This window comes from Lissotriton vulgaris, chromosome 7 (assembly GCF_964263255.1).
Source record: "Lissotriton vulgaris chromosome 7, aLisVul1.2, whole genome shotgun sequence".
Taxonomy (NCBI): Eukaryota; Metazoa; Chordata; class Amphibia; order Caudata; family Salamandridae; genus Lissotriton; species Lissotriton vulgaris.
Window position 1 is genome coordinate 1,525,312,316 of NC_141695.1, and position 23,909 is coordinate 1,525,336,224.

Sequence of the window (23,909 nt, forward strand, 5' to 3'; positions counted from 1 at the left end):
AAGGGGTCATTAAACATGCTCTAGACGTATTTAAAGATCCTGTATGTGCTAGGATTATAAACCCAAGAATAGAAAAAAAGTACAGGCCGGCTCCTGGGGATCCTGCCTACATTAAAGGACAGCTACCCTTAGATTCCCTAGTCGTGTCAAATGCTAGAAAAAGAGCAAACTCACAGCAAAAGTGACTTCTCCATCTCAGAAATTTCCTCCTACCTGTATAACTCCTTTTGAATGTTTATCGGTCAACTTTAAATCTCCCACTCACAGCTCACTTCAATGCCACCTCCTATACCATTATCCAGGCAACTCCAACGAATTTGGAGCTCAGCTGTCAGACCTGATCACCCGATCCGCACTCAACAGCGACAACCGAATAATTCTGGGCGACCTCAACCTAAAATGGAACGAAACAAAAAACCTACTCAATCTATCTCTCAACACCCTCCTGCAATATGATCCAACACTGTTCACAGGAAACGCACCATAGAGGAGCGATCCTGGATGCAATCATTGCGGACACAAATGCAATCACGATTGACTACATCATCCCCGTGGACTGGTCAGACCACCACATCATTCTTTTTCATATCAACCATCTGGCCCTATCCCACCCTCCCACTCAAGCCTCTCCTAAATGGGTCAGGATCACATCCCGAGTCCCCAGAGACAAGCTAGAAGAAGGACTAAGCTCACTCCTCCCTAACACGACGGAGCTCCTCTCAACTACTGAACCCACCTCGCACTACAATTCCAACTTGGAGCTCACCCTGGATCAGCTGGCACCTCTGAAACTTAAAAAACCCAAAAGCATCCCCTCTAGGTCTTGGTTCGCCACAGACATAAATGAGGAAAGAAGACCCCTCCGAACCCTGGAAAGATCCCTCCACCGGGATCAACACAAGGCAGCACGCAGAAACTACTATAATCCTATCAAGAGCAAAAAGTCAACCTTCTTCTGTTCTGCTTTAGATAATGGTAAAATAAAAACCGCCCCAAAGAACTCTTCAACATAATCAGGAGTCAAACCTCCAATCCAGTGACAGCCAACATGGTGGCGTCCAAAACCCACTGTGACAACTTTGCAAGCTTTTTCAATGAAAAAATCACCAAAATTGATTGATCATTCAGCTCCAAGCCCTCCTCCCTCAAGGAGATCCTGACTCCAGCTACAAACCGCAACACCCCAGTAACCTCCTCTATCCGTTGGTCATCCTTCCGGCCCGTCCGGGATGAAGTGATCAGCAATCTAATCACCTCCGCTAAACCCTCGTCCCACTCCCTCAATCAGCTACCCTCGAGACTGACTAAAGACCTGAAGCTTACCCTAGCCCCAATTTGGGGCAAGATTATCAACGGCCCTTTGAGCGAGGAAACCATTCCAGACTGCCTCAAAGTTGGATAAGTCACGCCGCTTCTAAAAAAAAAACCTGGCCTTGTCCCCAAGGACATGAACAACTTAAGACCGGTATCGAACCTCCCTCTCTTATCCAAAATCCTTGAAAGATGTGTGCTGTCACAGTTAACCCAACACCTAGAGAACACTAATCTACTAGACCCAAACCAATCAGGATTCAGAAAGGGCTGCAGCACTGAAACCGCAATCCTAAATGTCCTAGATGATCTGCACATGTCACTCGACTCCGACCAATGTAGCCTTCTCATCCTCTTAGACCTCTCGGCCGCGTTCGATACAGTTGATCATACCCTGCTACTCAAAGTCCTCCAGAAGAGAGCGGGTATTGAAAAGACAGTTCTAAAATGGTTCTCCTCCTTTTTCAACAACCGCACACAAAGAATAAAAATCAACAGCTTTGAGTCGGACCCCCTCCCTGTTTGTAGAGGAGTTCCACAAGGGTCAGTACTCTCCCCGCAACTTTTCAACATCTACATGGAACTCCTCGCCTCGCTTATAAGGAATTCCAACATCCCCTTCCACCTCTACGCGGACGACACTCAACTCTATCTGGAAACCACATCGATCGCAGACATTTACAGACTGAATGTTACACCCATGGAGGTCCAACAGTGGCTCTCATCCAATCACCTTAAAGTCAACGAAGAGAAAACAGAAGTGCTCCTCATCTCGATAAGAGATGAAAAACCCCAAATAGTAGAATGGCTCAAAACCGTAAACGCCATCAATGGTACCCTTGAGCCAACGGACTCTGTGAAATCCCTAGGGATTACTCTCGACCCCAAACTGGACATGAAAAAACACATCTCAAAAACCGCCAAAAGTGCGTTCCTTAACCTGAAACTTCTATACAAAGTAAAACCCTTCTCTCCCCCCCCCCCCCCCCCCCCGAAACATCTGAAACAGGCCACTCAGGCACTGGTGCTCTCCAGAATTGTCTATGGTATCGCAGCTCTGACCGGAACAGCCAAATCTCACCTGGGGTTTCTTACCACTACCCTCCACGCCGCAGCAAGAATGGTCACAGGAACAAAGAAATATGAGCTCATCTCACTGGCTCCCTATAGACCAACGAGCCAGCTTCCATACAGCATGCCTCACACACAAAGCCCTGCACACAGGCAAACCAGAATATCTGGCCGCCAAACTCAAAAGGGCTGGTCAGTCTAGGAACCTCAGAAGTTCCAACATGCTCCTACTCATCCCTCTGAAATCACAGAAACCCAATACCTCAAATAAATCCATTGCGGGAAATGCTCCCAGGATCTGGAACTCCATCCCCCCATATCAGAATGACCACCTCCTTCCCAAAATTCAAGATTCTACTCTAAGCCCTCTTCCTCTAGCGCTCTCGATCATCGTAATGAGAAACCCACGTTTGACTGTGAAAGACCGCTATTTCCCCTCTTTGATATCCCAGAGCTGGATGATTCGCTCTTGTTCTCCTTTCCTTATGGCTCGCAAGTTGATGTTGTGCAGACTTTTACTTCCCGCTTGTGTTCTTTACTCTTGTTTATCGTCCATATTTTCTTTTTGATTCATATTTGTATTTGTTGTGAAGCGCTCTGATACCCTTGGGTCCAGCTAGCGCTATATAAAACTTCAATAAATAAATAATAAACATCAGGTGAAGCACCACCCCCTGATAAAGAATCTAAGGTGATAGATGCTTCAGGCAAAAGGATAGCTGCCCAGGCTAGCAATACATGGCGTATAGCTAACACACAATCCCTCCTTGCAAGATACGACAGGGCTTACTATGATCAGTTAGAAACACTATTACAACATCTACCTGATCAATATAAAGAGCAGGCAAACGACCTTATACAAGAAGGCAAGCAAATTTCGAATGCCTCAATCAAGTGTGCACTTGATGTAGCAGACACTGCATTTAGCGCTATAAACACTAGTGTCCTACTTGGACGTCATGTGTGGCTACGCATTTTAGGATTTAAGCAGGAAGTGCAAACTACCATCTTAAATCAGCAATTCAACCAACATCAATTGTTAGGACCAGAGGTAGACACAGCACTTGAAAAAATGAAAAAGGACACAGATAAAGCCAAATCTATGGGAGCTTTGCAATCCACCCAAGCTAGAGGCTCATTTCGTCGCTCCTTCTATAGAGGAGGCTCCGAACAAGCTGGAGCAGACAATTCAGCTTCCTTCAAGTCTAGTACACAAACATCCTCCAGTAAAGGATATTTTAGAGAAGGCTATAGAGGCAACAACAATAAGGGAAGAGGTCGAGGAAATAACAATAATAGAACCTCTTCCACCACAGAACAGTGACTTTCCTCTGCTCCCCCAACAGCATTCCATTCCTGTGGGGGGCAGACTAACACAGTTCCTACCTGTCTGGAATTCCATCTCAACAGACAAGTGGGTAAGCCAAATTATCCAGTATGGCTACTGCCTCGAACTTACAGCTACCCCTCCACACATACCACCCAAGCAGCGTCCATGTCTGCAGAACATCTTACGCTGCACAAAAAAGAAGTCCTATCACTTCTTCAGAAAAACGCAATAGAAATGGTTCCTTTACAACATCAAGGAACAGGGGTTTAATCGCTGTATTTCCTAATACCGAAAAAGGACGGGACACTAAGACCAATTCTCGACCTCAGGCCCCTCAATCGCTATATACACTTAGATCATTTTCATATGATCACTTTACAACAAGTGCTCCCATTGCTGCTACAAGGTGTCTTCCTTACAACACTAGATCTAAAGGACGCCTACTTCCACATTCCTATACATCCTTCTCACAGGAAGTATCTGAGGTTTGTACTGGAAGGACAGCATTATCAGTTCAAAGTCCTTCCATTCGGGGTCACAACTGCACCAAGAGTGTTCACAAAACGCTTAGCAGTAGTAGCAGCACATCTCAGAAGACAACACATCCAGGTCTTCCCATATCTAGATGATTGGCTCCTAAAAGCCAAATCATTCAAGCAATGTGACCAACACACATCTCAGACAATTCAAACATTGCACGACTTAGGGTTCCCAATCAACGACATCAAGTCGCATCTGCAGCCCTCTCATGTACATCAATATCTAGGGGCTACAGATGTCTACAGCTCTAGCGTATCCCAGTCCAGCAAGGATACAGAGCATTCAAGCCTTAGTCACAAGGTTTCAACATCAACACTCTCTCCCAGTGTTCATGAGACTAAATACGCATGAAGGCATCTTGCATTTTTATTGTACCATATGCAAGACTGCAAATGCGTCCATTACAAGAATGTCTACCACAATAGTGGATGCAGGCTCAAGGACAACTGACAGACCTGGTGATGGTGGACAGCCGCACACATCACTCTCTGCAGTGGTAGAACACCAAAAACTTGGCAAAAGGGCGGCCTTTCCTCGAACCTGTTCCACAAATAGCACTTACAGCAGACTCATCTCTCACAGGATGGGGAGCCCATCTCCTACATCATACAACTCCAGGGCAAAGGACCTCTCGACAAAAAGCGCTCCATATCAACCACCTAGAGCTGCTAGCAATATTCCTAGCGCTCAAAACTTTCCAAGTACAAGTACAAAACAAAGCTGTCTTAATCCGGACGGACAACATGACAGCCATGTACTATATACAAAAACATGACAGCCATGTACTATATACAAAAAATACAGGCCTGCTTGTATATACTTTTGGCAGTATTGAAACTGAAAAGTTGTTATCGGGATTGTAATTGTTCCATGTATTATCTATTTAATGACAGGTCTTTCTGACATTGTCAATGGTAATCTTTCTAGTTTTTCAATGCTCAGCACCGTATAGACTGCCCCTCTTTGTGCCAAAGAGATTTGTCTATCAGTAAGGTTAAAGATAGAAAATATTGTGTTAATTAGACGCCATGGCACGTTGCCTGAATGCAGATTTTGTAATGTCCAGCCTAACTGTACAATAGAACGTAATTGGGATTGACCATGTTGTAACATTAGCATATCCTGTTCTATTATATCAATAGTAGATGATACAATGCTGTCCAGTGAATAAATTCTGGAGGACAGTAGTTAGCCCATTGTCCACTACAGACAGTGATTTTTCCAAATTAATACAATCAATTTCTCGTATTTTTTCTGCAGTTTCAATTTGTGTCACTTTTAAAGCTTTGTTGTAAGCTGCATATATACCGACGTATATGAAACGTTTTTGACGCTGTTTGCGAGGTAAGAAATCTCGCAAGTCAGCACCTTCATTAAGTAAAGTCAAGTGTTGCTTAATTTCGGGTAGTGTGGATTTCTGTAGCCATTCAATACTTTATCTGCTATACCAGATTATTTCTTCATTAAGCCCATTTTTTTACTGTATCAAGAGTATATATCCAATATGTTTCTCTCATTTTGCGAACATGGTCCATATCCTTGCCTGGTATGTGTTTTACTTTTTCCAAGACTAACCATCTCATTTCTGTCTCTTTGTGTCCAGTATCTACAAAATGTTGGACCATTTGGCAGATTGTCTTGCGTGTTTTAATAGCTGACCTGGGTTCGCTATACCGGGTTCTAAATTCTCTGCTGGTTTCTCCTACATAACCTTTTGAGCAGGCGCAGAGAATTAGATAAATCCGTTTTTTACTTCTACAGTTGGTAAAATCACGTAGGTTCCCTTTCTTTCCCTGATATTCCCAATTTTCTGTAACTATGGCACTCTCTCATGCCATACATGTTCCACATTTGTGGTTTCCCAAAATGGGTGGTCCTGTTATGGTGAGTTGGATATTTGGAACCTTCTGTCTGATCCTGGTATGTGCCAGAATATCTCTAATATTCTTATTTCTACGGTAAGCTATCATAGGTTTCTGAATGTCTTCTTGCCCATCATCCGTATTGAGGATGTGCCAATTTTTGTCTAAGATCTTTTTGATTTTAAAGTTGAGTGCTGAATGGTTGATTACGCACACTATTCTGTCGTTTTTTTGTCATGTGCTGCCAGCCAGCAGCACATCTCGGTTAGTATCTCGACCTTTTGTAAGCTGTCGTGATCAGGCGTCTGGGATATCCCCGGTGTAATAATCTGTGTTTGAGGTCCTCACTGTTGGTATCATAGTCTTTTAAGCAAGTACAATTGCGTCTAATCCTTAGGAACTCCCCAAATGGTATGGAGTCCTTTTGGATGTTGGGGTGATAACTATCATGCAACAGTATTGTATTTTTTGCAGTCGGTTTTCAATAAGTCTACAATAATATGTCCATTTTCTCCTTTGATAATAAGATCTAAGTATTCCACTGAGACAGTACTGATATGACTTGTAATTTTCAGATTCTCATCACTTGCATTAAACCAATCAATAAAGGTCAAGAGTTTAGTTTCTTCTCCTTGCCCTATAAAGAAAATGTAATCAATAAATCTATGCCATCTATGAATATTTGCAAAAAAGGGGCCATCTCATTGAAGATGTGTTTTAGTACGTACTCCCCCATTTTTTTTTTTTTTTAAATATATTTTTATTGCAGGAATTAGCCAAAATTACATGTCGGACCAGCAATACAGTTACAGGAATAGAATAGTAGACACATCCGATCCCCCGTGAGAAAACGTCATGGGTACCCAGCCATTCAGCCCACAACCCAAGGGTCGGGCGGCGAACACAGGTGGGGATCTGATAGAAGGTCGAAGCTGGCCCGGATAATCCCACGGGCTTCATCTGCTTTTCTAGATCAACCTACCAAAAGGGCAAAAGAAACTCCCCCCCCCCCCCAACAGCCCAATGATTCAACTTATTCCCCCCCCCCAACCCCGCCATCAGTGTGTAGTAGTGTGTGTAGGAAGAGCCTATGGGAAAAACCCCAGATGACTATATTCATATCTGTATCGTGAACGGTTATCGGGTCTCAGATTGTGCTGCATCTTCACCCTCGGAATCGCTGGAAGCGCAATAATCTCTAAGGGCCTGCACTAACGTCTCCCATTCCAGTGCTGATTCTAGCGCTCTCTCGCTGTGCTGCCGCCTAGCCAATTGGTATCGCAGAGTGCTCTCCCCCGCAGCCCATTTCAGAAGTTCGCTGTGCCACCTAACTCCCGTCGGACCAACTCTTGCCTTCCAATTCCTGGTCACCTCCCGTTTAGCGAGGATAAGCCCCAAATCAATAAATTTACTCGATTTTATTTTTTGGGGTATGCGGGAACCAATGTATTAGCCCCACCGCCGCGTCGACCGATAAAGATCTCCCCGTTACCCTATTCAGAGTATCCTCTATCACAAGCCAATAGGAGGACAGCGCCGGGCAGGACCACAACATATGGAGGAGGTCCGCCTCAGGCGCTCGGCACCTGGGGCACTCTGCTGAATCCGTGGCGAAGTACTGCTGAATCTTCGCCGGGGTCAAATAGGCTCTGTGGAGTATGTAAAAATGAACTTGTTGGAATCGGGCATGACGTACGCCCTTCCAGGCTCGGCGCATGAGTTGTGACCAGGTCGTCACCGGTATCTCTTTCCCTATGTCGGCCTCCCAACGAGTCCGCAGAGTGGCGAGGGGGGTTAATCCCTCGTTAACCAGTCTGCTATACAGGCACGTGACTGTCTTGATCGTCCCCGCGGACATCATAACATACTGGCACACCGGAGACGTAGGCGGTTCCTCTAACCCACTTTTCCAGTGCGCCTGAATCGCTCGGACCAGAGCCGTGTGCAAGAGGAAGTCGCCTCGGGGAACATCGAAACGGTCTAGGATCTCTTGGAAGGGCAGTAACACCCCGTCATCATAAAGGTCTCCCACCAATTGCAATCCCGCGTCCTCCCACTGCCCTAGGCGTGACCAATCTCCCCCGTGAGGTAGGGCTGTCAGCATCCCCAGCGGTATTTCTGGTGCATACGGAAGCCTTAACTGTCCCCGGGCGTGGGCGCGATTCCAGCATAATCGAATGGTCTTTTCTTCGAGCGTCAGGTCCTGCAGGGCCAAACGTTGCCGCAGTGTGATGAAGGAGATAACATGCCTGGGCATCCCCGTGCCCCTCCCAATCTCCGGGCCACGAAACTCCCTCGCGACCTCCTGGGTGAAGGTCTGCAATTGCGCCGCCAGGTAATATTTCTCAAAATCCGGCACCGCAAGGCCACCCTCAGAATTTGGCCTCATCAGGGTCTTGAGAGCCACTCTCCGGCGGCCCGAACCCCAGAGGAATCCCACCACCATGGATCGCAATAGCCGAAAGGTGGCCGGCGGGGTCCAAATCGGAAGCGCTCGAAAGTAGTAGAGCAACCGGGGGAGTGCCACCATTTTCAATAGAGCAATCCGCCCTGCCACCGAAAGCGGCAGGGTAGCCCAAAATTTCATACTACCACGCAACGCGCGAGTACAGCGGGCTATGTTCCCATCCAGGAGGTCGGTGGGGTCGTGGTATATGTATACCCCCAGGTACTTGAAGCAGCTGGGTTCCCACCGAATTTCCCCACTGATGTCAGGTCTGGGCGTTCCCCTGCGAACCGGGAACAGACAAGTCTTGGCCCAATTCACCCGAAGGCCCGAGACCTCCCCAAAAGACGTTGGTGCCGTCGCAGCCCCATTCAAAGCGGCATTCGGGTCCTCGAGGAAGAGCAGCAGGTCATCAGCATATAGCGAGATATGATGCGGGCCAGATGGTGTCCGCAAACAGTTGAAGGAGACCCCGGACCGGATCAGCAGCGCCAGTGGCTCCACCGCTAGCGCGAAGAGTAGTGGGGACAGTGAACAGCCCTGTCTCGTGCCTCGCTCCACCGGATATTGTTGGGAAATCAGCGGGCCTGCCCTCACCCTGGCCGACGCCGAGGCATAAAGTACCACGGTCCACCTGACAAAGCCCTCCCCCAGACCAAAACGCAGCAGCACTCTGTGCAGGTAGTCCCATTCCAAACTATCGAAGGCCTTTTCCAGATCAACCGAAAGAACCACCGCCTCTATGTGCGGTTCCCCCAGCAAGCGAAACAGCCTGCGAATATTCATGGTCGTGTTTCGCTTGGGAATGAATCCAGCCTGGTCCTCGTGTACTAAAGAGCGCATGTGCCCTAGCAGCCTCGATGCCAATATGCTGCTTAGGATCTTATAATCGACCGTCAGCATTGATAATGGTCGGTAGGACGCCGGGTCAGTCGACTCTCTACCAGGTTTGAGGAGGGGAACCACTAAGGCCTCACACATCGAGCCGGGGAGGCGGCCCAATCGCTTCGCCTCTCTGTAGACTATCAACAGTCGAGGCGCCAAGAGGTCAACGTAGGTGGAGTAGAATTCAATCGGAAGGCCATCCAGGCCCGGGGTCTTATTCCTCGCCATCCCTTTAATGGCACTACAGATTTCTCCTAGTTCGATGTCGGAGCTCAGAGCCTTCGCCGCATCTGGCTCCAGCGATGGCATCTCTAAGGGTTGCAAATACTCATCAATCAGGGCGGGGTCTCTGGCCGAGTTACTGCGATACAGCTGTTCATAGTAGCGCTGGTAGCAGCCTAAAATCTCCGGCTGGGTGTGCACCTCAGACCCCTCCGCCGTGCGCATGGACGTCGTTAGAGAGGTCCGGCGTGTGGGATTGGCTAGCCACGCTAACAGCGCGCCCGACCTATCCCCCTCCGTGAGCGACCTAGTGGTGTAGGCCTTATAATCGAAGCAGCGCAGCCTTTCGACTTCCGCCGCCACCGCCTCTCTTGCCGCCGCCGTACGCTCCTGGAGTTCAGGATGACCGGGGCGGCGAAGTTCCATCTCACGGAGCTTCCGATCAGCCGTGGCCAAGTCATCAAGGATGACTCGCCGCATGCCCACTTTTTTAGAAATACAGTAGTCCCTGAGTACTACCTTAAAGGCGTCCCACTCTGACGCTCTCGATCCCGCAGTGCCCCCATTGGACGCAAAATAATCCGAGATTTTGTCCTCCAGGTCCGCCTTAAAGACTATGTCCTCCAAGATCTCCGGGCGCAATTTCCAGGTGGGCACACTAGGGACCCCGGGAAACCAACGGAAATCCACTAGGAGGGGGTTGTGGTCCGAGATGGTCCTGGTCAAATATTCAGAGCGGACCGCTGCGGACACCAACTCTGCTGATCCTAGAAGCCCATCCAGTCGCACGTGCAATTCATGTAGGCCAGAAAAATAGGAGTAGTCTCTAGAGTCGGGGTGCTGCGCCCTCCAGATATCCGTGAGCCCCCAGTGCGTCTGCCATTCCTTCCTCCCTTTAGCCACTCGGCGGACTGCAGAGTCCGGGAGGGGGGGGGTGCGAGCGGGCGGCCTCCACGTCTACTACTGAATTAAAATCACCACCCAGCAAGAAGGTTCCCGAGAGAAAGTGGGCCAATGAACCCGATAACCCGGAGAGGAAGGCAAGCTGGTCCACATTAGGTGCATAAATACAGCAAATATTCATGTCCCTACCCCCCAGTGTGCCTGAGATAGCCACGTAGCGACCCTCCGGATCCACCACCGATTTCGCAACCTGAAAGGGAACCCCAGCCCTGATCCATATTAGCGCCCCCCTTGCGTAAGCTGAGTATGAGGTGTAGAAGACCTGCCCTCTCCATCTACGCTGTAGCGCCGCCCCTTCCGCCTTGGTGAGATGAGTCTCCTGCAGCAGCGCTATCTGCACCCCTCTACGCACTAGATAAGCGTGAACCTTGTGTCGTCTAGACATTGTGTGAAGCCCCCGTACATTCCAAGTGATGCATTTCACATTAGCAATTTCAGCCATTGTCCCATACTGTCTGTCCCGGGCTTTCCCACCAAGGGTCCAACAAAGAACAAGCGACAGTCAAGTCAACACTGATGGCGGCCATCTTCCCCAACAAAGACCCAACACCCGTCTGAAACAAACCCCCTCCCACCCACCCCAGAACAGGACCCAAATAGCTCCATCTAGTTCCCATCCAAACCATGTCTCCAACAACCCCCCAATCCCCGACTAATCCTGCGGTCGCCACCGCAGGGAAGCCTTAAGGGCTAGGTGCGGGCTGGGCGCCAGTAATGGGCCTTCGAGTCTCGGACTACCGAGACTAAATTGAGCCCAAGTCAAAAAAGCGACAGCTCGATCGGGGCCCCCCTACCCCCCCATCGGATCATGTCACCAATCGCCTCCCCTACCACCCCCGCTGCAAACCCCCACCCAAATAGAAGTAGCTCACCCAGTCATCCCTGCCCATCCAGCATGCCCTCGGCTGAGTCTGGAGTAACCACTGGCAAGTGAACACTATCGGTCTCTGATTCCTCCGTGTCTGTTTGCGCCCCCTCGCCTCCGGGTTCCGATTCTTCGACAATGGGGCCACTTTGTGAACCAGACAGATTAGACATCATCTCCAGTACTCCTCGTCGCTCCACCATTGTCTCCACAGTCGAAGGCTTGCCTGGTTTGCCGCGGCGGCTGCGGAGTCTTTTGGAACGACGTTGTTGACCAGGTTCCACAGCCAACTGGGATGACGAGCCGAAACCATCTTTGCCGGCCCTATAAAGTTCGAGCCAATTACAGACTTCCTCCGGGGAATCAAAGAACTGGGTTTTGTCGTCAATGATAATACGGAGCCTTGCAGGAAAAAGGAGTGAGTACTGGATGCCCTCGCTCCGGAGCTCGCGCTTGACCGCCAGGAAAGAGGTCCGTTTACGTTGGGTCTCAAACGTGTAGTCCGGGAAAATGTTCACCTGGCTATTCTCCACCTGATAAGGGCCGTTATGCCAGGCGGCATTGAGGATAAGGTCTCTGTCCCGGAAATGCAATAAACGCGCCACCACCGGACGCGGGGCGCGGCCCTGTTGCGGCGGCCTCGCCGGCACCCTATGTGCCCGTTCCAGGGTGTAGAAGGAGGACAGACCCTCCGGAGCCACCGTGTCCCGGAGCCAAGCTTCCAAGTAGGCCACCATATCGCCATCCTCGATCTTTTCCGGCAGGCCCACCACCCGAATATTGTTCCGTCTGTTACGCCCTTCAGCGTCCTCCGCCCGTTTTTCCAAGGCATCGATCCGGGACAGGGCATCCTTCATTGTCGCGGCCAGAGTCTTCTGTGCTGGCTCCAGAACCTTCACTGAGCCCTCCACCTCCTTAACTCTGTCCGAGAGCTTGCCGTGGTCTGCCCTGAGGAGGCCCAAGCTCGTCGCAACCTGGGCGATGTCTTGCTGTAGAGCCGAGCGCGTGGTTGCAATCGCCTCCAGGACCCGGTCAAATTGTTGTTGTAGGTGGGGACCACCAGAGCTCTCCGGGTCAACTCGTTCATCCTTATCCGCCGCCTCCGTGTCCGAGGCGGCCGGGGTGGTCCCTTTGGGCCCCCTCGGTTTCCCCATGGCGGTTGAATCCCGTGGAGGAAAGTTCGTCAGAGGAACTACCAAGTGTGGACGTCGACTACGGCACTCCTGGCACTCGGTCGTCGTGCAGAGGGCCGTCGATCGTCGTCGCCAGGGCCCACTACTCCTCCGACTCTTCGGGCCGTGCCACCGCCGTGTCACCGGAGGCCAACGAGGGGGAGGCGGAGACGATCGGCGCCAGGCCGGGTAGGCCCGCCTGGCCGATGAAGACCTTGAATGAGAATCACCAGTGCTGCCGGAAACTCTGTGGCGCCAGGTCGCTGTGCTGCCCATTAAGTGCACGGGGCTCCGGCGAGTTCAGGCACTCAGTGGGGGGCAGCCGGGTGTGTCTCGTGGCATCGTCTTTCCACTCAGGGCCTCCGGTCATCCGTGAGCAGCTCTCGGCGAAAATTCGACCAACAATCCGTTGGGGATGGCCACCGTGCTCAGATCCTTCCAAACCATCAACCAGACTAACGTTTCTCGGAGAGATAGGATGTAGAGAGGATGCGCGGAGCCCTGCTAGGCTTCCACGGGTCTGGGGTCTCGACAAAGCCATCGAGAAGGTCCGGGCGCCATCTTGGGTCCCGCTCCGCGGTCCCCGTAACTTCGCTTTTTCGTCGGAACAACCGGTTTTCGAGTGTCACCGGGCGTCCCAGCAGGTCCCCTCTGACCAGATCTTCGGTTTGCGGGGGTCGGGTGCCCCGCGGTCTCCGATCTGCAGGATCAATGCGGGCTCAGTCCCAGAGCCGAGCTCTCAGGCGACCATCGGCGTCCAAGCCACGCCCCCTAGTACGTACTCCCCCATGTAAATGTTCGCTACACTGGGGGCACAAGATGACCCCATGCTGGTGCCCTTAACTTGATCTGAATAGATTCCCTTTGAAGTCTAAAGTTGTTTTTTAGTACAATCTCTAGGCATTATAATATGAACATATCAGGTCTCTCACCTGGTGTTCTATCTAGAACCCTCTTAACAGCTTCTATTGCCTGTTGCCTCCCGTCTGGGTCTGCAGCCGAGGCTCTCTCCCACGAGTTAGCATCTCGGCTATAGACGCTGGCGGCAGCGGTTGACTCTTCAATGAAGTCACGCCTTTTGCACGTCTCATCTGGCCGGGCGAGGGAGACTGCCTTGGAGCAACCACCGTTTGTTCCAGCATTTCTGGTCCCGAGGCTGCCTGCACCTCTCCTCTGAGCTTACGAGCCGCGGCAGCACCCTTGGCACCAGCGGAGTTCGCAGCATTCTTCGGAGCCATTCTTCCTTCGTAGCGGTCGCCCCCAGCGATCAGGTGAGTCAGATACTTCAGGAGCCTTAGTGCCACACTCGCGATCAGCCGGTATCCGAGACTCCACTGGGACCGCCAAAAAATGTCATGGGGCTTCGCAGCGTCGGCATAAGGGGGGTAGGTGGTTATCCAGAAAAGCTCACGAGTGGTTTGCATATATCATTGCGGGGGGATTCTTTCAATTGCCAGCTCGTAGCTCACTACTGCTATCGGCCTCTTACTTGGCCGCCATCTTGCCTCACTCTAAAGCCGTCTGCATCCAAATGAAGCTCTTCCATGACACTTTCTTGTGTACCATAACTCAAATATGGAGGTTTGAGTTCCAAGTACCACCAACAGTTTAATTCTTCAAAGACTGATCGTTTTCTATGTTCTTTACTGGTGACCTGCAAAAATACCAAGAGTTCCAAAGACATGTTTTTTTTATATCACTCAAAAGAAGTGTAAGTATACCACTGACATTCTGACAACTTGCCCAGCCTCCAAGACAGTAGGGTTTCATAAAACTTGGCAGCCTATGTAGAATTTCCTGCCGCCAGTGGTTTGCCAATTGCAACATTAAAAACAGTAAAAATCACGTAAGAAGAAATAGTCTTCTGAGGAGACCTTTAACCTTTTGTAAGAGAAAATAGATATTGTCTGGTCCTTCTAGTACCTCAGCAAGGAAAGGCATGAGAGGGCACAGTCTTCACAGATAAACTGCAAGTCGTCTTTAAAGCAGGGGGGCTCTGTACATTTGTCCTCTAAGGTCTCTCTTCCTCATCTTACTTGATTCCCAATAACACACTGCTCTTTTGAAGATCATGTTGCAAGATAAGTATTCTTCCCGGATCACTAATTCAACTATTACAAGGGAGAGGGCACAAACTGTCCGTAAACAACAGAAATTAGCCTCTCCCCTGCCCCATCTCTGCTTGAAATCAAAAGCATGGTCTTCTCTCTGTCCTACAACTAGGTCAGTATTACGCGTTGCGCTGATACGGGGTCAGTGATAGGCAACAAACGGGCTCGGGTTAAGGCTGGTTTTATTGAAGCCAGTAATCGATCAGTACAAGTGGATCTGTGGTGGGTGGGACGCCGAGGAGACCTGCTTCTACTGCGTCTCCGAAGGGCGGACCTTCTCCTTCTTGTGGAACCCTTCGGGACTTCGTGGGGGCTGGTCTTCGTCTTCGGAGTCCGTCGCGGCGGGATGTGTGGCTCCCCCAAGAAGGCAAAGAGAAAACAAGGGAGTCGTGAGATCACTTCTCAAGGAACCTCGTTTCAGGGAAGGGAGTGAGAGGAGTCACCGGTGCTCTACTGTACAAGTAGGTACTACCGTGAGGGTGGGGGGGAAGTGCACGGGGAAAAGGAAACCGGGATATTTAGGCGTCCCGTGGCTTGGTACCTAGTGTACCTCTACTGTCTACCCAGCCCAGCAATCGGTCACGCACCTGGGTTAGCCACGCACCTCCCCTGGGTGAGTGGCTGGGCGGCTCGTGGGAACGGTGGCCTCCTGGCTTTCCTCCGTCCTTAGCAGTCGCCGATTCTGCTTCCTGCAGGTGTCTTTCCTCCTCTTCTCCCCCGGCCTCTGATGTTCCTCGCCGCTCTCTTTCTGCTCCCGTACTCTAGACGTCTTCCTCCGCTGTTCTTCTCCTCTCTTGCTCTTCTCCTTCCGACTCAGTCTTCTCCTGCAACTCCGTACTCAATACTCCTTCCTGCTCCAACCTCCGGGTGAACAAGCACACCTGGGACTCAGAGCCAGCCCCTTTTGACGGAAACGCACAGTATGCCGGCTCCTCCCACTCAGCGTCCTTCCAGGAGTTAAAGGGCCATTCCGCTTCCGTCGAATCCTCAACAGCTGATTCGATGTCCTGTGGGGCGGGAAGAGAGAGAGGGGGGTGTGGTAAAAGCACACTGCGGTTCACCGCCAACGATTCTCGCCCTCCCTGATGCATTATGGTACTTGTAGGCGGCGGTGACAAGCCGCCCCCTGGCGATCTCCTGTACACCCCGTTACAGTCAGGTAAATCGTTTTGTTGGCCAAAACAGCAGAAGCAAAGCATGAGACGTCCAGTTGAGAGAATCTGCTGCCACCATAAATAATCCTCCTGTGCCACCAAAGAGCTCACTCTGCTGAAGATGTCAGCAGCACATCTAATGATCCCCCTCAAATCAGGGTCTTTTGTGGCAGCATGAGCCACAATGAAGATTGAAACTGTGGAGGAAGATCGCACACTTCCTCTAAGTTGTAACTGGGATGGTGTACTTCTAGGGAATTTGATTCTTAAAGTGCGAAAATAAAGTCCATAAAGTTATTACGCCTGCAGATTTGGTAAAACATAATCATGCCTCTAAGCCACAAATAAAGATGCTTGTTTAGAGAGATGCCTTCCTTCTTGCCTGAGTCAGAACGTTGTACAATCTAGCCGTCTGCAGGGAATTTAGGAAACTGTATTTTACTAACCAAAACCGTCTAAATATTTACAGGTTCACAATATGGACAAAAATGTTTTATTACACAGTTATAGTGTAGGAAGCTGGCTCTGTATATACTATGCCAAAGTGAGGTATAGTGTGCACAGAGTCCAGTGGAACCCAAAAGGTAGGCAGAGGTAAAGTAGATAGCACCTCACTCTCGGTTTGTGGCAGTGTGGTTGAGCAGTAAGGCTTTATCAGAGGACAGTGTTAAGCATTTGTTGTACACACTCAGTCAGCAAATTAATTCATACATTCTGAACTTCAGACCAATTGTTTTGGTATAGAAAATATTATTTTAATTATTTTATTTCCTAGTACAATTTTAAAGACTTTCTTTAGGTTTTCCAACTCCTCACTCAGTCAATGTTATCCTATTTAGGAAAATAGTGGTATCGGTTTAAAGTTAAGTACTTAGTTGTGGGAGTTGGTTTTCTGGGGTTAGACTCGGTAGGGGGGTCCCCCAGGGTCAAGGATGCCCTCTTGAAACACCCTCAATGGCACTCGGCTGGCCGGATACAGAGTGTTGAGGCCCAATATTCTCCAATGGGGGATAGGGGGGCTCCGGTTGGTGGCTGCTGGAGAGAAGGCCACAAAGGTTGTTGGAGCCTAGCTCCTGGTGTTACGCTCAGGGCAAAGGGGGATCTGGTATAGTACAAAAAGGGTACCCGCAGGGGCGGCTGGGTGTAGATTGCTGTTTTGGCGTTGGGTGCCCTGTTTTCGATGGGGATTTTCAGTTTGGTTTTGTAGCTGCAGGCTTGGTCGAGGAAGACTCACCGTAGGAACCAACAGCTGGGCAGGTAAGTTGAAGGGCTTGGGGACGTAGGTGCACCTCAGGTTCTTCTCCCCTGGGCGGCTGGATGCAGGGGCATTCTTTTGAGGTTGGATTTCACCTTACCGGGTGTTAGACTTTGCATCTTTTGGCGTGTTTCCCTTGAATGTTTGTTTGTTTTCTGATTTCCTGGTTTTGACTCTGTTTGTGCTGGCTTAGTGTTTCTGCTGACTTTCTCACTGCTGATCAGTGAAAGAGCGAGTGCTCCTGTTAGAAATGGGGGCCTCTAGTTGGCAACGGCTTGCACCTTTGACCAAAAACGATAAGAATCCACAATACAGTACTTAAAAATCTACAATTATCAAAATACTCTTTAAAAACAGTTCCCTGATGTCAATAGCTCCTCCGGGGCTATCACTGCATCGTGAGCAAACAAATCCAAACAGTTCAGGCTGATCGCGGCGTCGCGGACCAGCTACGGTGTTGGGAGGACCTGCAAACAGTACCTGTTGGAGATGTAGAGCGCTGAGCCCCTTGAAGTCACTCGCGTTACAGGTTGAGCTCCTCTCTGTTGGGATCAAGAGTGCTGGCTTCAGCAGGCATCGGGTGCTGCGGTTCAACCTGCAGCTGTGCGGCATGCGGTGCACTGAGGTCGCGGTGCAAGCAGCGGCTCGGTGGTGGCGGCGGTGAGACCAAGGTCGCAGTCCAAGATGAAGGCAGTGCTCGTCATGGTGCTGGCAGGTCATGGTGCAAGCAGCGTCGTCCTCATTACTGAGGCGCTGTCATCGGCTGACAAACGGGAGTCGATGGCGCCGGCGTTGGTAGGCCAAGGCTGTGGTGTGGGATGAGGGCTGTGCATCCTGTAATTTTACGAGCGGTTCCCTCGAACCGCGGTGCAAGCAGCGTCTATTTCGGCGTGGAGCGTTGCCGCCAGGGAGGCCAAGGCGTCGTTGTGAAGCGAGGCGGCGCGGAGTGCGGTGCCCACAGGTTGCGGTGCAAGCGGCGGATCTGTGGCGGTGTCAGCAGGCGTTGTCAGTAAGACCAGGGTCGCGTTGCGGTGGTGCCCTCTGCGGTGCCAAGGTGTCATCGTGAAGTGAGGTGGTGCTGAGTGCGGTGCCCACAACTTGCGGCAGACCAGGCCCATTCAGGTGAAAGAGAATCTCCTCCCCCTACTCTAAATGCATCCCAGGTCTATTCAGCCCGTTCCTGACCTACCTAGACTATCCAGAGCCACTGCTGCTCCCCAGCCCCTGTCATCCAAAACCCAGACAGTCCATCCACAAACCCAGCAGAGGCCTGCTGGATGGCTGAGCAAGAAAATGCCTACTTTCTAAAAGTGATTTTCAAACACAGAATGTAGAAATCACCTTCACTAAAAGATGCATCTTTAGAGTCTGTGTTCAGGCATACTAAACTGTATTTCTGTACCTAGTTCCCAGGGCCGGTTATATTTATAAGGTGTTATAAACAAACTCCCCATTCTGCCCTATGGGAACAGGTAGCCTTGCAATAGTGAAAACCGAATTGGCTGTAATTCACTGTCAGGACATGCCACACACACCAGTGCATTTCCTTCCTTTCACATACACCACACCCTGCCCACACGGGTACCTTGGGCCAACCTTAGGGGTGACTGATATGTAAGAAAAGGGAAGGTTAGAGCCTAGCAAGATGGTGCACTTGCCAAGTTGACATGGCAGTACCAGACTGCACACAGGCTCTGTAATGTCAGGCCAGAGTTACATTTATGGGCTGTTTGTGTGGGTGGCACAATCCAGTGCTGCAGCCCTCTAACAGCAATTGATTTACAGGCCCTGGCACACTCAGTGCACTTTACTAGGGACTGGCAAGTAAATCAAATATGCCAATCATGGAAACACCTATCCATAATGCAGGTTACAACAGGAGCACTTGCACTTTACCACTGATTAGCAGTGAGAAAAGTGCGCAGAGACACTAAGCCAGCAAAAACAGAGTAAAAACCGGGAGTTCAGAAAGCAAAAACTCAGGGGAAACACGCCAAAAGATGCCAAGCTTAACAAGTAGTCTGCATTACTGAGTACTTCTCTTCAGACAGTAGAAGTTGGGATTCGAAATATGCTTACTTGCTTACCATATTTGGAGTCCAATCAAGCCCATTCTTCTTTGAGATCTTTACAAATGAAATAGGGGATGGTGGTGGTTAATTGTCTGCCAGTGTGATCCTGTAATGGATATGACGTTTTGACTGTGGGTAGCACTTTGTGTTCTCGTTTTGAAATTAATTACAAGACAATTGTGTTAGTACTGTGCTAATTGCTAATGTTTGCGGTACGCAAAAAGGAATTGTCTGGTTAGTTCTACATTGTAGTTACTGCAGGTTTTCTCTGGTTACACTACAGGTTATGGTGCTGCTGGATCAAATTCAGAACTCCGAGAAGCTCCTGCAGAACCTGCAGGTGACAGTGACGCAGACACAGGATAAGACCCAGCAACAGCTGGTAGGTGTTAAATACCCTAACTCAACATAGGTCACTCCTTCCTACTCCATACCCAAAAACTGTTGAGTACAGCGTCTTGTATAATGCCTACCCCATTACAACCACTGATCAGCATTTTATTTTAACAGAGACCTCACTCTCATATTCTTCTGCCCCAACTCTTGTATGCCCTCCTGACCCACTCCTGCTAGAGCCTCATACCCTGCCACCCTCCTCCTTACAAACTAGTTATCGCCCTTTTCTGGCTCTCCATTGACTTGTGCATTTGCTTACCTTTCAGGCAGAGCTAGCCTCTTCTCACAAGCGCCTCTGTTATGAAGTGAAGAGCCTGAGTGATGAGAATGAAAAGCTGAGGGGAAGACGGAAGGTTCAGGTTCCCCCAGAAGAGGAAGAAGCATCCTTGCCTAACTCTGTGCCGGTGAGAGTCAAAGAGGAAAGATAAGAGGGTGGGAAAGACTTCAAGGGATTACCTCCATGAGTTGTTTTCTGACCCTAAGAGGAGATTCTTTGAGCCTGCAAATATTGTGACCACAGTGCTTTTTTCAGGGAGTTCCTGCTATCCTGCCTCCTTATTAATAGGGAGAAACTGTTGCAGAGACCCTATTTTTTTGGGATACCTCACCTTGGTGGCATATATGCCACAGTCACATTGTAGATGCTTACGTTAACAAAGTTCTCTTTGTTTGAGTTCAAACGTTACTAGTTAAAGAGATTTTTAAAACTGCATAAGTCATTGGAGAGCAAGCAGATATAGGAAAGGTTAATAGACATTGGTATTCCTACTAGACTATAGGGTAAACTTTGGATTCTGGTGAGAAACGTCTAAATATATAGTTTCTGGAAGTGTTGATGCCTGTTCTTTGAAGCAGGAAGGGGACGAATCATGCGAGTGAGCCCTCTCTGCTTTAGCCGATACTCCCTGAGTCAGGAGATACATACATGTGTATGTATGTCAGTCTGCCCAGTCATTCACCTGACCAAGGGGGTATCAGCTCAAGCAGAGACAGCTCTTTCATACGATTCATACCCTTCCTGCTGCAAATAACAGTTGCCGACACTTCCAGAAACTTCATGCCCGAAAAAAAACAGTCTTGATTGGCAGACTGTCATAACGGGTTTCAGTCACGCTAATGGGTCTGCTCACACAGACGTAATTTTTTTTCCCTTATAAACGTTCACGTGATTTAAAAAATCATAGTCCTAAACCACATTGTGGATGTTTTCATATTTCACATGCCAAATAAAGTACACAGTGCCTAAATACAAACAACCAAAGACCGCCTAATGCCTGACTTTGTAAAACACTATTACTTGACGTTGAATATTTGTAAACTAAGGCGCCTACTCTTCTCCAACACAGAAGTTTGTTTGTATAATAACAATCATAATAGAACTAAAAAGTCAAATGTGGGAGGGAGACATTTTCAATATCATCTCATTTCAGTCACCCCACAGAATATACAAATCATCAATTTAAACATAAATTACAAAAAGCAAATTCATACCATATAATATATGCGCTTTTCAAATTAATTTATATATTACCATCATAACATAACGAATGCAAAAAAAGCACAATTTTAAATATACTCATGTTGCTTGCTGATCAAACAGCTTAGGCGCCGCGTTACTGTTTCTGTATCTCTCCTAAGTGGGAAAATCTCAGGTAATTGTCTTTTTTTGTCTGGTGTACACACATATGAATCCAAAAGTGTAATTTCCTACTAAAGGTTTCCAATTTTCACCCCATTTCCTCTCTGAAGTTACCAAAACTTGATAGATATGTGAATAAATCCTCTTCTGTGTTGAGCCACCTGGGGTCTACTATCAAGCTGTAAGATGTATTTTGATTCAAGCTGCCTTAGCGTTTTTTTCTCTATTCCCTACTTTATATTATCTGGGTACAGAGTCAATCACAAAGTACTGTAGAATCTTATTACCTGCATGTACTTCAGCAGTGATGTGCCACTAGGTATGCTATGTTTTTGTTTTTAATAGCTCTCACACGTTGTAGAATATGTTTAGGAACCTGCTGTATAGTGCTTCCCACATACGAGATGTGCACAGAACAATGTGTTCTACAATTATATTTTCCTAATATCTCCATCGGTTTGCTTACAAATGGAGAAGAAAACTAAGTCTTATTCATACCAAACTGGCAAGCCTTGCATTTCTTACATTTGATAACCCCTTTGCTTTTATCTAGCCAGTGAGTTTTACTACTCCTCTCAGAAATAGATTTCACTAGCTCACCTTTCAGAGATTTTAGTCTTTTATATGCTATGGCAAATTTTTAGGTACTTCTTTCCTAATTGTTGGATCATTTCTGATCAAATGCCAGTGTTTACTCATTATACTCCTTATTTGTTTCCATTCTGTGCAGTATTCGGTAAGAAACCTTCCTAGAATGATGTCTCTCTTCTTGTTTTGTATAGTATATTTTCAATTTTTTCCAAATTTACCCTATGTCTGGCAGTCGCAACCATTTCTTTCGAGTATCCTCTTAGTAAAAATCTATCTGCCAGTCATGCCAGGCTTCTCCAATGAGTATCTCAAGTTACCCTCAGCTCTCCATCTACCTGCAAGAAGCTCTCCTATGTGCAGTCAGCTTATTAAACTAGACGCATTTGCTCAGCTAAATTATTATATTATACCAAAATTGAAAAACATGTATTTGACACAAAAATGTGTATTTGTTTTTACAAGTTATAATCTGATGTTTGTAGAAAAATGGCTGAATTTCCAAAATATTTTTAAGGCTGATATTCGAGTGGTGAATCATGCAGCACCATTAATATTACCTTTGAGCCAAGTGAGATGCTGCATTAACTGTTATATATCACTTATGTAGAGACATTCCACATTGAGAATCCTTTTTACATTACTGCTGGCAACCGTTCCTGATGAACTGAAGTGATCACTACTGTAATGTATATGGTGGCCACTAATGTAATCTTGTCTGATGTGATCACTATTATAACTCTAGTAATATTAGTAGCTCAGGAAGCTTTTCATTGAACATGAGTAGACCTTGTTACAGAAAACGCTGGAGACCCACCTGCTGGATTTTGCTCCTCGAGTGCACTACAGTTTCTTCTCAACCATAAGTTTTCTCCATAGGGTCCGTTTCTTTTCAGACTTTCTGGATAAAAGCTGCTTGAATATAAAACTGATGGCTTCCTAAACACTGAAGAATGTAATTTATTGCCCTTGATATAGATAGGCAAATCCGAAAAGTTTACTTCGGTATCACTTACTGTACTTGCAAAGCTTAGATTCAGATCATTGTCATTTCATCTCTTTGCAAAGCTTTGGGCGCATTCCTCAGACCCCCACCAGATGACAAAAAGGGCATTTATGTAGCGTACTCAGAGCATTACATGATGTGACCATTTCTCATCAAATTTGTTTCGGAGCACTTGTTAATTTGAATAGGTGGGGCAAAGCAGGTGCCTATTGCCATACCAGTCTGCTGCTGAAAAATGTCTTTGTTAAACAAAAATAAATTATTTGTTAAGCACCATCTGGATGTGTTTGAGTAAAGTTAACGGTATTCCTTTGAGAAAATGTTAGGGATTTTATGTGTCTTAGGTGTAAGGTAGAATACAGGAATCCTAGGGTGATCATTCCACAAACTAGATATTAATCTTCATTTATGAACCTCCTATTCACACCATTCCAACAACTTATTGTGGAACTTGATCTGTGCTTTGCTTGCTGTTTGACTGTTAGTAATAATGTAAAATGTTATATCATTTAACCATCTATATGCCTCCTCCATGCACATTGTATCAAGGTCCACATCACTAATTTTCCTCCCTTATTTGCCCCTACTATGATATAATTTCTATTTTTTAATTTACACAAAACATCCTTGTATCTTTTCTGAGTTTATTTATAGCTCTTCCCTTTATGTTCTATTTTAGAATATAGTTCCTTAATGCCCAGTATTACTATCTCAAATAGCTATCAATCCCATCCCTGTGTATCACTGGCCAAAAGGTTGAAGATGGTTTACAATTTGTTGAAATATCATGTCCCATTTCCTGTTTCTTGTAAATCTTTAATTAATTCAAAGTCTGATACTCATAATTGCTCATCATCCTTGGGTGTTCTTTTCATTGCTTTCTTTTTTGCTGTTGTTGAACAGTGATGCGTGTGTGTGTGTGTATGTATGTGTATATATATATATATATATATATATATATCCAACCAAAACTTTCTCCAGTAAAGAAAAGAGATCCGGGCCACTTAGAAGTGCAAAGCGT

At 47.8% G+C, this 23,909-nt stretch overlaps 1 protein-coding gene across 1 annotated transcript in view; it reads left to right on the top strand.

Moving 5' to 3' along the window:
* RABEP2 (rabaptin, RAB GTPase binding effector protein 2) overlaps positions 1-23,909 on the top strand; it is a 305,401-nt gene that overhangs the window by 104,019 nt on the left and 177,473 nt on the right. The window contains exons 7-8 of the mRNA XM_086932395.1: positions 19,543-19,641; positions 19,922-20,059. Of these exons, the coding sequence (XP_086788521.1) occupies positions 19,543-19,641; positions 19,922-20,059 (237 nt within the window). The remainder of the gene's footprint in view (positions 1-19,542; positions 19,642-19,921; positions 20,060-23,909) is intronic.